The 13,887-nt window shown below is 39.4% G+C and overlaps 1 protein-coding gene across 7 annotated transcripts in view; it reads left to right on the top strand.

Annotated features, from left to right (window-relative positions):
- ELAVL4 (ELAV like RNA binding protein 4) overlaps nucleotides 1–13,887 on the top strand; it is an 80,861-nt gene that overhangs the window by 32,368 nt on the left and 34,606 nt on the right. For all 7 annotated transcript variants that reach the window (XM_053950816.1, XM_053950819.1, XM_053950817.1 and 4 more), the window contains exon 2: nucleotides 6,134–6,374. In XM_053950816.1, the coding sequence (XP_053806791.1) occupies nucleotides 6,134–6,374 (241 nt within the window). The remainder of the gene's footprint in view (nucleotides 1–6,133; nucleotides 6,375–13,887) is intronic.

The raw sequence follows: 13,887 nt of genomic DNA, 5'->3' as shown, positions 1-13,887 counted from the left end.
TTAAAATATTAAATGTGAATTTTATTCCAAGGGAGGTAAAGATGTGGCACGTAGAAGTGTGTGTAAGTGGGGAACATGTCAAAATATGGAGGGTTAGATAATGATTTGTTTCTGGGGTATTGGATTTGCCTCCAGGCAGATAGACTAAAAAGCTTCATTTTCCTCCTTTATTTCATGTTCATGATGTATTTATTAGGTAAACAATAGCAAAGTCTAGTTGTGCAGTGCGTAAGCTTTAATAAAAACGTAATTGACAGTGAAATTTGACAGCTGTTGCAGTTCAGAGAATCTGTACTGGAGCTGCACACAGAGCATCATTTGCTGCTCCTGAGGTCACTTTACAAAAGCCCATGTGTGGTCCGGGTACACCTGCTTCTTGCTCTGGCTACAGTTGTGGTTTTGAACCAAGGAAGGCTTCAAATCACTTTATGTTCTCTTCCTTTAACGCTCCAAGGGGAAGGTGGCATGATGTGTCCTGAACGTTCTGTGATCCGTTGCCTCAATCTGCAAAAATGTGCTAAATCCCATGGAGCGAGTAGCAGTGGGTACATTTTAAACTGGGCTGGGGTTCCTGGGCTGGAGCAGGGCTCAGGGACCTGGACGTGCTTGTATGTTCTGCTCCCTGCCCATGGACCAACCTGGCTTTGCCATGGCTACTGATGGCTCAGCAGATGGCAGGGCTGGGGATGGACAGGTCAGGCAGCCCCTGTAAACGGGGGTTTTCTCACCTGCAAAGAAGTTCTAGGGGAACAGAGACTTGTACTGTGCTGCCTTCCGCTCAAAAGAGCAGATATGCAGGGAGTTAAAGCCTGTTCCTCATTGTATGAGGGAAACCTTTGTGAATCTACATTTATTTTCATTGAGATGTTTTGTTTGTTTCTTTTGTCATCGTTTTTCACGAGATGGCTGTGGGACCTCTGCCATGGCACCATTTGTTTTCACTGGTAAAAGCAAACAACTTGCAATGCTAATTAAAGAGCTTTTTTAGATAAAGTAAGAGCTTTGCATTATTTATCTAAACTCTTTTTTATGGGAGAATGTTCTGAGTTTGTTCATTAATGAACACTTAGAAATAATATAAAATTAGACCTCATGAATTCTTCATGAGGTGTAATTTGCCATGATCTTTTTTCTTGGCATTTAGGTGCTGTGAACAGTTCATTATTCATAGCTAACTTTTTTGACTTCTGAGTCCTCAAAATGGATATGACTGCATGAATTTTTCTAGGGTTTAGAATTTTTTTCAGATTTTGATTTTAGGAGAGGATTGTTTCTAGTATGTTTAAAAACACTTCCCTTTTGTGCCTATAAATAGCACTTATTCTTAAGATTCTTAATTGTGATTTTTTTTAATGCATACCAAATTAGTTTCTGTTTATTGTGGACTATGGTCAGTGGAATATATATCATTCAGATAGCAGGAATGGGTGCTGATTATTTGCTAAATGCAAGCTCCTTTCGCTGTACATATGTGGCAGCCTCAGTTCAACATGCAGACCTTCCTTTAGACTGCTGAGAACAGATTTTGTAAATATAAAAAGTGTATATTTACATTTATCGAGCCATTGGCTATTGCTTATGCATGCAATAGGGAGATAAGGCTGTCTTAGTCTGTGGGTAGTTTTCCAAATGATTCATTAACTGTGCTTTGTAATGGTAGATGGATGTCATACATTTACTGTAACAAGTGAAGATTAGTGTCAGTTACTCCAGCTTGTAATAGTTGGTAATTGTAATAGTTCTGTTTATACATACAGGTATTTTGGCTTTATTGTTGGAGCTAATATTTTAGCAGGAATAAATTGAAACTAGTTGAATTAATTGAAAAAACAATGAAGATGTGATGGAAGTATTTCTGAAACATTACTAATGTAGGAGTAGCTCTAATGGGTATTTGTGGCAGATACTCTGTAGGAGAGGTTTATACTAAGCCTTTTGGTAAGCAGTGTTTTGCAAAACACTGGCAAAGCTTATGTTGTCTTCCTCAAAGCATTTATTTGTGAAATCTGTCAAACTAAAATACCTCGTACTTTGCTGATACATTACCATAGTGAGTAAAGTAGTACACCAGGAAATGGTCATTTTTTTTAAAAGCAGTAGTCTGATCAAATACATGCACAATTTGAAACATGTAACTTACAAAATCAGTGTTGAAATTCTATCAGATAGTATTTGCCAGGGTTAAAATATTCAGATTATTGGTGGCTAAATGATCAAATGTCTTATTAGCAGTAACTGCAGTTTATGCCTCAAAGATGCTATTACCCTATATACAGAATATCATACTGCAGTATTGGGAGTTTGGCAAGTTATTACTCCCAAAAAAATAAAATGCCTCTTTATACCAGTAGCATGTGAATGTCAGCACACATGACATTTGCACTGTAATATTTCAGGACCAGTAGTAACTGCCTAAATTGGGTCAGAAAAGGTCTGCAAAAAGATTTTGCTCAGAGCACAGATATTGCTAAATTTACGTGCTTATGGAGGTTTAAGAACACCTTCAGGGATAACAGTATATTTTGTTTTTTAAAAATTAACATAGGTGTTAAGTCACTCTTGAATTTTCAACATTTGTTTTGCCTATATCCAGATAAGCCCTTGATGAGTTAGGCAGACTTAGAGCTTTCTTTGATATTTTGGTAGGATTTAATTGCAGCCCAATACTTCTCTGTATTTAAAAAAAGTAATTACCAGTAATTAAAACACAGTAAGTTAACTGTGTGCCCTGGAAACTGAAGTATTGATTTTAAAAATATTCATATTGTGATATGGGTATTGAATTAAAAATTTAAATCTTAGTGTTGTGGATAGAGGGGGGGAAAAAAACATACAGTAACTGTCATGTTGAAATCTATTTGAACAAATAATGTTCCTCTTATGTAACGTGCTGACTGATGTGGAATCAACAGCTACTTAATATTAAAAACAATGCTTGACAACAAACATCCCAGTGCATGCACACTGAACTCTGCCCGAGGTTTGAGCTTCAGGCATGTCAAGAATGGGACCAAATGTCTGGGAAGGAGAACCAGGGCTTACCTTTTGGTTACCATTAAATAATGTAAGTTTCTACTCATGGCAGGAGTCAGTATGCACACCTAAGGGAAGTGTTATTCCTTTGTGCCAGTGAGAACTTCGAATGCAAGCTCTGCTGCAGACCTGCTTTTGCACAGAAATCACTCTGTAAATGGAGGCTAAAAATTATGCGGGGAAAAAAAAAATCTGAAGTCCTTTATCAGAAATGCTTTTAATAATTATTCAACATTTCTCTATATCCATTATCTCTTTTTTAATATGTGTATAGTCAAATGGATTTTCAGTAACCTATGACTTGGCAATAATTTGAAGGGCAAGTAAGTGCCTTGGTTTTCCTTTCTACTATTAAAAAATCAGGAAAACCTAATTGGAGTTGCGAGTAACTAGGAAGAAAACCTGGCACCTGGTGCAAAATTAGTTAATGCCAAGATACTTTGAAGTATATGAGGAAATGTACTTGTTCAGGAACAGATTTTTACTGAGCAGCTTACTCTTAATGTTCTGAATGTGTTAAATGTCTTGGGTTGAATTCTGTTCCTTTGCTTGGTGGGGAAGGTATGAATGCTGAAAATTTAACTAAAAAGCATTTGCAAAATGCCTAAGTAGGACACCAACCAGTTTGGAATTTTGTTTTCTTTCACAGATTTTAAAAGATCCAGGGTTATTGTCTACCGTGGGAAACTATAGATAGCTTTTGAGTCTGTTACTAATAATAGAGGATGTACCTTCCTCGGTGTGTTGTGCTGAAGTCCTGCTTCTGCTGAAACTGAACCCAGAGGTGTGGCATCCCTGCCGGCTCCAGAGGGGCAGGATCAGTCCCTAAAACTGCAGCTTATCTTGTGGGGTTTTGTGTTGGGAAGAATGTGGTCCAGTGATGCAAAGGCGTGCGGGAAGCTGCTGTTAACCATGTCAGCTGCTTCGCTTATCCTCTGACTGTGCCTTAGCATCAGAACTGGGATTTTTTTTCTCCCCAAATTTCAGTCGAGTGGCTGCGGGTGCAGCCTGTAGGAGCAGGCTGTGCTGAGCTGGAGCGCGGCCGCCTTGGGGTGCGAACCCCGGCCCTGCAGCAGCTGCTGGCGGAGCTCAGAGCCGTGGGGTCGCGGAGGTGCGGAGATCAAAGGATGATCTTCCAGCTGGAATCCCGAGCTAAACAGATTTAGCAGCATCTGAAGTGTTTTAAGTAGTACGTGTGAGTAAATACATGGATGGAATTAGCTTGGAGAAGGGAAGGAAGTATGGCCGATGCCGGGTGGAAGGGGGAATCTTGAAGGAAGAGTGTGTGGGGCTGGCACAGCTTGGCCAAGGATGCCAGCAGTGCTTGGTGCCACGTGGCTGGTAAAATTGGCAGGGGGATTCTGGTTTGGATGTGCCCATGTCTTTCGAGAAGTGACTATTTTTGTGCAGTTTATTTTCAAAATGATTCTGCTGTGTGGTTTTAAGGCATTTCTGTTAAGCACAATGTGGCAAGACTTCTTTTTATTTAAAAGCTGTTAAACCAAGTAGCTATTCCTGGGCTTGATAATAAAAATAATGGGAATTCAAAACTTATTTCCATTGATAAAAAAGAGGGTTATTTCCTAAATGAGGCATTAAACTAACATGGAAACATTTCAATTAAAAAAAAAAAGACATGACCAGAATATAACCTGTTTAGACTCTGAGCCACCCTCATGTAGTTAATTTTAGAATAGACACCCTTTTTGGGGGGATGTGTGTCCCCATCCTCCTGAATTACAGGCCTAATTTGTTGCAACATGTACCTCCCTGGATTTAAAAAAGAAAGCAAATTAAGTTTTGAGTAATTATAGTAATTACAGGATCGGCAGAATACCAGGTTCAGAGTGTGTGGTGCCTTAGCCCTCTCTTGTCCCGTGTTTGTCACTGTCCCTGGGCAGTGGAATCTCCTGCCTGGGGCAGCAGTTTGCATCACTGACTCTCTGGTGGAGGGAAGCTGAGCCCATCTGAGGGATGATCTTCGATTCCAGTGAAGCTGCACATCACAAACTTCATAGCAGGCAGCAAAAGCCACCATTTGTATTGCTTTAATTTATCCAGAATTAAGACTAAGATGATGCCCTTCCTTTGGCAGCAGTGGTGGCAGTGAAGATGGGCTAGAAGCTGTAGTAGAGGCAAATTACATAGAAAAATCTCTAAGTACCCAGGTTCTTCTGCTTCCTTTGTCTGTGCAGTTTTGGGATGAAAACTTGTGTTCTGCAGATAAACATGCAGGCAGCTTTGCTCACATGATGGGTGGCAGTGGTGACAATGGGCATACTGTCATGCAGCACACTTTGCTAAGCTGGATTTTTATTTGTCATTTTTTGGAAAGGTCTATTTAAGTCTCTTCCATGAAAACTGGAGATTTGTGTTTCAAGATAGGTGTGCTTGTTATAATTGCAGCCTTCACCTGTGCCTGATAAGCCTTTCTTTGATTAAACCTTTTTGATTCTAGTAAACATCTGAAGACCTTTGTATCTGTGAAGACTGTAAATCCAGGGCTTTATTATTTAAAGAGGTGTCAGTTCATTAGTGGAAAATATAGGTGGGGAATATAGGTCATCACTGGAACCAGTCAATGGCATGTCTTGGGACACCAAATTTATTAATTGAAGGCAAGCTGAGTGATGACACGGTGCAGATTGACTGTGCCTGGTTAATGTTGTTGTCATTGCACTCTGTGATACAGTTATTAAATAGGTAAAATATTTTACCTTTTCATATAGAGCCATACACTTACTTCATCTGATTTAATGGAACTATAATTTTAATTATGATTATTACCTTAAATTATAATTAAATTTATGTGGTTTAAATTTACATTTGTGAAAATGGCTGCGTGATGAAAGCAGAAATCAGCTTTGCATTAACAAAAAAAGGTTTTTTTAACTGCATCTTAGTATATGCTCACAGCTAAAGACTAGCATGACCTACTTTGCAACAATAACAGAGGAATCAAGCCGGGTTTTTTTGTTGAAGTATCTAAATTGGCCATGAATGCTACCTACTCATTCGTTTGTGAGTATCTTTAAAAATAGCTATTGTATCTATGAAACTTAAGGGTGGTTTTTTTCCCCTTTCTCTTATTTTGCTATAGATAATTAGCACCATGGAGCCTCAGGTGTCGAATGGCCCTACTTCCAATACAACCAATGGACCCTCCAGCAACAGTAGAAACTGCCCTTCCCCCATGCAGACAGGGGCTGCTACAGATGACAGCAAAACCAACCTCATAGTCAACTATTTACCCCAGAACATGACCCAGGAGGAGTTCAGGAGTCTCTTTGGGAGCATTGGTGAAATTGAATCCTGCAAGCTCGTGAGAGACAAAATCACAGGTAAGCGCTTCGTGTTGTGGGTTTTGCCTGCGTAAGGGTCAGCTTGTGTTCGGGGTCAGCAGAACCTTGGTGCTTTTGTATTTCAAGTGCTAACACGGGGAATGCAGCAGATGCAGCGCTAAGCTTCAGGGGCAAGCCTTTAGTTTTAGTGCTGCACACTGGATCTAGAACAGCTGAGATGCCCCTTGTCCCTCAGCCTCTGCAGATCTGGGGGAGAAGTCTGAACATTGCCAGTGTGCATGTGTGTTACACACTGTGCATCTTCTTGCAGGAGAGCTTAGACAGAGGCCTTGCTTTTCTGTTCATTCTCATTTTTATTGAACATGGACTTATCTGAATGGCTTGAGCCAACTGACGGTTCCGAGTTCTGACTCTGCCATTAGAGCTTCACCAAACCCTCATTAAATTTCAGCCTGTTTAAGAACACCATTAAGTGAGGTGGTTCTGTATGTTCATCACAGCTTATTGACCCTGGCGTTCTGGAACAGCAGTGGGCTGTAGTTGAGACACGCTGCTCTGGACTTCATTCAGACATCTGTAGATAATAGTTAATTAACTCTGGTCCCCAAAAACATTTTAGTTTGCAGTGATCCTTTTTCACACGAGGTAGCACCCGTTGGTAGGTGCCTTCAGGATAAGAGCCTCCCATGGCAGATGCTTGCCTCAACAAGGAGAGGTCTGCACTGTCACTAGAGGAGGTGTGGATGGGTGCAGATGCACCTGGCCTAATCCACATCCTTGCTGCTGCAGCCAGGAATCCGCTGGTGCACAAGATGGGATGAACAATCAGCTTTTATAGGTTGTTTTATAGGTTAGTTTTCTAGGTTGTGTGTCTACTCGCACTGTAGGTGGGAGCAGCTGAAATTTCACTGCTGTTCAGTGCATCACCAGTGCTGTTATGTTTAGCACAGAGAGCAGCAGCCTTGGGAGGGAAAGGGTTCCAAAAAAGGACTCGGCTCTCCTGGCTACTTGGGTGTGTGCTCTGTGGGAAGAGGCACCATGGGAAGATGAGGAATTAAAATGCAAATCTTCATACCTGCTTCTGTAACATCCTGGCAGCCATTGTATTGGCTGTGTTAGCATGATCTGCTTAGTGCTTTTCAGCATGCAATGCTTCTTTTTTGTTTACTTCCCGACACACAGCAATGCTCTGATTGAACACAAGGCACGTAACAAATGGCAGTAGCTGCAGGGCAGCTTGAGTCCTCCCAAGTGTAGTCCAGCAGAGCTTTCTTTAGCATGTTGACCATGATGTATCTATTGCAGTAAATCTTCTGATTTGGCCACAGCTTTGGGTGTCCTAAAAAGAAGATCGAAAAATGGAATTGACTTTATTTACTTTGTTTTTTTTCTACAGGCCTTTGTTTTTCTTCTAGGCTGAAAATAATCTGAAAAATTTAACTGCAGGTTAGTTCAGTTATTTCAGGCAGAAGTGAAACCCTCTTCTACAGGAGTCTAGGGTGCCTAGCTTGAATTTTGATGAATTGTTTCATGAGCTTTTACTACTTACTCTATCCCTCAAAGTCATGATGATGTTCTTACAATATATTTTCAAGACTTTAGATATTCAGTGTTGTTTTCGGAGGGAGTGGGTTGTCTTTGGACAGAGAGCTGTTACTTCATCAGCAAGGAACAGTATTCTTTTTGTTTCATTCCATCTCCAGGCTTTTGTCTTTCTGTTTGAAGATATGAGGAATTTGCTATATGATCTTCTGACATATTCTTGGGTAGTTTTTTTGCCTATGCTTTTTCTTTCCATACAAAGTGCATAAATCTTTGATCACTAAAATACTTTAAAGGAACCATTCTTTAAAAAAACTGGCACGGATGCCTTGAGGACATCACCCCTACATGTTGTTTTAAGAGGTGATACAAGTACAAAAGAGCCACATTTGCAGAAAAAACTATTCTCCAAATTATCTGTGCTGTTTTTGAAAACAGAATTTTATCTGCCAAGGTTTTTAGGCCTGTTATCAAGGCATTGTGCAACATTACTAAACTTGAGGATGCATATTCATTCCTCACATTGAATTCAGAGTTAGTAAATCAAATACAGTCCTCTGCCAGAAGCAGTTCATGTTTTTGAGGTTCTTAGAACATGGAGAGTAACAAAATGGAAATGCACTGCGGTCATACCCAACTCATCTTTCTGGATCATCATGTAAGCATGTTCTTCATTAGGCCCCTGGACTGGTTTTTTGGGAGGGGTGGAGGTATGCCAGTAGGCTGCAAGAGGAATGATTGGCTTTTCAGGGGTTCTTTGCTTTTTCCTTATTAAAAACCAATAGGAATGTTTTTCTGACAGTGAAAGCTGTATTGCAAACAAACCCAGTGAATTCTTAAGCTATTGCTGAAGCAGTGAAGATGTGAAACAGTTCAGATTTTGCCTGCTTTTGGATTTTTCATTGTTTCTGTTGAAAATTTTATGGCTTTAACAAATCTAAGCTAAGCATGCTCTGTTTTGTTATGCCTTTAAATGAATGTGCTGTTCTTTCTGTTAAAAGTCTAGTTTGTCTTCATATATTGTAAGTTTGCTTCCTTCTTGCTGGGCTGAATTACCAGGCAAATAAAAAAAAGTCAGAATAAAAAGCTGTAGAGAGAGCTTGCTTCAAGAAAAATAAAAAGGTCATAAACCAAATCATGATTAAATAGTTACCCTGGCAAAACCATAGTAGAAAATCTCAAATATATTTCTGAAGCTAGGTAGCATTGAATTGGCTCATGTAAAAGACTCTATTTCCCTTGTCAAGGAGCTGCAAAGTTGGGTGTGGTTTTTTTTTTTTGGGTTTTTTTTTTTTTTTTTTGAATAATGTTGAGTCTTCTGAAATGTTTTTTTCAAGGAGTTAAAAGGTATAGAAAGCCTTTTTAAACATACTGGATCTCTCCAGTAAAATTCATGACCTGAACTCTTTCATTAATTTTAAATTTGGTTAAACAGTGACAGGAACACTCATCTGCTCCAAGTCTTTTTGCAGTCTTAGAACAGTAGTAGGAGTTTTTAATAAAATTGGTTTATGAAGTTGCCCCCTCGCTTTGGAAAGGCACATGTTAAAACAAGCATATTCCTTTACTAAAAAACTATGCTAATTTGGTAGTACACCGCACTGAGTTGAATAGGAATGACAGCTTCTAAGACAGCCTTTAATTTGGTATTCAAAACCAAAATCGTAAACTTGGGTTTTGTTTGGTAGCTTCTCAGAACAGGCAGGATATACAGTAGCATTTTTTAAAGATAATGACTTGAGAGAGGAGATGGAAGTCGGGCATACATTTTAATTATGGGGGAGGGGATGCAATAGGAAAGATGGTTTGGGGTTTTTTTCACTGCAGAGATTTTAAGGGAATGAGACAAGGAAAAACAGACTGAAGATGGTTGCCTTCATTTGGCAGGGGTGTTTAATAAAAGCAGAACTTGTGGTTGTAAAGTGTGCTTATTAAATTCTTCATTTACACTACCTAATTAATTCTAGCATTTTAAATTAACAGTGAAACTGGTCCCTGCTGTACCATTTCATAGCTACAGCATATTTCGTCCAACAACCCAGTTGTTCAGGTTTAATCAGCTGTGCTCAAAAAAATGAGAAGGAACTTGGGTTAAAAAAAACCCAGCTAAGTGGCATAACATTTTAGAACAGCATTAGATGAGAGGAGGTGACTTCGGGGAGGAAACCTATGGCTTCAGATGGATGTGAGTGAGGCTCAGCACGAACCAGAAATGCTAAGCTAGAGAGTGTTGTAGATGCTGTTTATTTCTTATTTTGACTGAAGAAAACCGGTGGCAAATATCTTCATCGTTTGAGGAGAGAGGGCTTGAATTCATGAGACTTTTCAGAGAAGAAATGCTGAACTTGTTTTGTCCTGTGTTTGCAAACAAAAGATCCAGTCAGTGTAGCATCCGTCAGACACTGTAAGTGCTGCTGGCCCTCTGAGTTGTCCTTGTTGACATAGTTTGTGTGTGGGAGAAGGGGATGTTTGTTACTAATTTTTTAATTCATTTGGTAGCTATTTTTTTTTGTTTGTTTCTTTGTAACTTAACTAGACACATCTTTGAATCTTCAGATGACTGGTATCCAAAAATCTTTGGCTTGCAAATCTTTCGCATCTTCAGATGATCCAGGAACACTGTAAAGCAGAATATTTATTGATACCAGATTTCTGTGCATCCCTTAAGTTATGGCAGGGTTTGCATAATTCTACTGTGTGGTACAATTTGATGTTCTTTGCATGTATAATCAGGAACTTTGTTGTTCATCTGCCCAGAATGTAACTCTGGTTTTGGGTTTTTTTAATTGTTCCTTTTTGAATTTGCAATTCCTTTAAGATTATGTACCAAGACCGAAGCCTTTCACTTTAGTTTCAGGTATTTATAATAGTACTGATGCAGGTTTAGATTAAAACTGCAGTTCAGAAATAATCATGACATTTTAAGTATAATTTAAATATCAGTGAATGAAAAGGAGAGAAGGAAATACTGACTGCTTTACCTGTAGTCTTCTTTGGAAAGTGTGGATTGTCCACTCCTTACTCCTTGGATGTTCAAGGATAGGATCCAAGAACCGAAACCTGCCAAAATGGCAGTATCAGAAATCATGCAGTATTAAGAGAATGCAGGAGGGTATTTTTCACTTGAGAAGTGTGCAGTGTGCATTCCTCTGTGGAAACCAATAAATTGTTGGCCTGGGAAGGCTGTTCTGCTCCTTCAGTCCAGAAGTTTGTCCACACTAAGTTGGTATCATGTGCCCTCTAGGAAAAAATATTTTTTCCAAATTTCCTGTAAAATGAGAAACCCCTACTGAAAAGCTGCTGCTGTAAAAAGCAAAGACCCAGATTTTATTTAACCAAGTGATGGGGAACTAGTGTGTTTCTATCTAGAACACGCTGTTCAGAGCTGCATGTTTGCAGTTTGCTGAAATTTGGGGCTTAATTAAGCAGCCTTAATTTCAGCATCTGCATTTGAAAAGCAAGGAATGGAGAAGGTCTGTATCCTCAGGAGCAGAAGCTATTAATTGCACACTGGTGATGCCCAGGGAGGCAGGAGAGAATGCAGGCAGGAATGCCTTCAGGAGGGGATTTCTGGGGTCTAATGGCAGATGTGCAGTGGCAGGAAAACACTGCTGAAGGTTTCCCTGGTAAGCAGACATCACCTAGTATTGGCCCAGTGTTGGCAGCAGCCAAGTTTTATGTATTTTAATTGGAGGTTTTGAGGCATGATAGAGTAGATAACCAGGAGGTCCCAGTGGGTCCATCTGGGTTGGAGTCAAAGGAGGACTCTGGAATCTCATCATAATGTAAAGGCACAAAGCAAAAATGGGACTAATGGCTAAATTTAGTTATAGGGAACAGCCTTTGGTAAGGCAGTTCATGACAATAGGTAACTATTGCATGGTTAAGGCTGCAGGTGAAATGCTTAAGCTGGAAATTGCAGAGATATTAGTAAAATTGGGCTGCTTTGTCAAGGGCAGAAAAGATTTATTTTTATTTAAGGGAAATAGTTCACAGCTATTTATGCTTAGAAGCTGCAGATAGAACCTGTATTCGCTGAAAAATTCACATACAAAGGCCGGCAGTGTTTCATCCATCTTTTCTGTAAGAATTTTGTAAAGTGGTGTGCCAGAAGTGTCCTGTGGAAAAAAAAAGATCCATATGCAGATAAATATAGCTTACAGTGAAACCCAGCATTAGGGTACCTGATCTGAGATGACTGAAAGTTTAACCTAAACATAAACTACTTCTGCATTTGATGTCCAATTCACTGATTGTGCCTTGGAAGTGCCTTCCATTTTGAGATACTACTGGTTCTGGCGGTTTTCCCCACGTAAAATACATTAAACAGATAGGATTATAGAATGCAAGGATTATGTTAGATAAGACTTATAAACTCTTTAGAAAGTATGTAAACACTCATGCCTCATAGCATAAGCCCACCTAATAACAGGGTTTAAGAGAAAAATACCTTGTAGAGGTAGTTTATTCCCTTGCTGACTTGGAAGGGGGTTTTTAGTAATTCTCTGTAAAGCAGTGGTAACTAGTCAACTGATCTCTGATCGTTTATTTGGCACAGATCTTGTTGCCCTGGACTGAGTGTTAGCAGCAATTCTATTGCTCTGATAGAAGAGGAGAATTAATAGAGTCCTTCAGAACGGGAGAAAGAAAAGCTTTCATGCAGTGGTGTTCACCATAAATTGAATATATATTTCTGGCATTTGGCTTGATTGCATTTAAAGGCCATATTTAGTAGTGCTCCTCAAATTGACTGTATAGGGAATCTCTGTAAGAAGCAATGGAGTTCTTGCATTTGACTTCCTTGAAAGCAAAAGACTTGGTATTTGCTGAAATAGGAAAAATATTTATACAGCGAAGTACTCAGCTAGGGTTCTTTTGTCTGAAAAAATAATACCAAATTAAGTGAATTGCCTTAGGTTTTTCAGGAAGTGACTGTGCATCGGCCTCACTGTATTTGTTAGGTAAAGGAGATTGGTATGGAAGTTACTTCTTTGTGTTGAATGCATAGACAAATGCAGTGAGGAAAGAGGGGTCAGAGCAGCTGAAAGTCAAGTGCACAGAGAAGCAGACATCTAAGATAATGTAGTTTGGAACTGAAAAGAAAAAATTCTTCTCATCAGATGGAATACAGAGTATGCTTTATTTTTTCATTTTATGAAGAGAATGAAATATTAAAAGATATGAACAACCAGACATGTTTCAGAGTCTTATAAATTTGAAATCTAGAATTATTTTTAAAGGACTAAATATATGGCTCTGAATGTTATTAAAGACCTTTGATAAATTGATCTTAATTTCATAGCCTAGTTATTTTTATAGCTTATTTCCTGAAGTATATTCTGTTCTGGAGCAGAGATAAACGTAATTTCCATGTTGCATATCCTATTTTAAGGGCTGCAGAATCGAGACAATCCCCAAATATTGATTATTTTAGTGAACATTTGCATTAAGTATCTGAACTTAGCACTGTGGGGGAGGAGATGCAGAAATGGTAGCGAGTGTCTCAGTGCTGGATCTCTAAAATGTTTTTGGTGTGGTTTGATGTCTACGCTGAATGCTGAGGAAAATGGTCAAATTAGCATCCATCATTTTCTTTATCTCTTCCCTGCAGTCGCCTGGTGCAGACTCTGTGCCGGCGAACAAAAGAATTTTGATTTCTTGATTATTGGAAAGAAGCAATTGAAATGAGTGTTGGGGCAAATAGGCAGAAAGCAAGCAGGCACGGCCCTTGTGCTGCAAAAGAGCTTTCTAATTAACTTCACTGGTTTCAATTCTGAGCTGCTTCTGAAGTGTATTAAATGCCTCTAATGCATATTCTTCAGTTTTTGCTGCTTGGTTTGAGTAAATACCATCACCTTCCCATCAAGCCCAGTGTGGAAGGACTACCAGGGCAATTTTCCTCAACAGCGCAAGCACGCCTACACTTCTGAGCTCATGACCTCTGGATACAGGGTTACCTATGAGGCTTTCTGGTGTGTCTGCTGACCTTCTACTCTGAGCCCTTTTTTTC

Source organism: Vidua chalybeata, chromosome 9 (assembly GCF_026979565.1).
Source record: "Vidua chalybeata isolate OUT-0048 chromosome 9, bVidCha1 merged haplotype, whole genome shotgun sequence".
Taxonomy (NCBI): Eukaryota; Metazoa; Chordata; class Aves; order Passeriformes; family Viduidae; genus Vidua; species Vidua chalybeata.
Note: the sequence above shows the minus strand (reverse complement) of the source record. Positions and strands in the feature narration are given on the sequence as shown.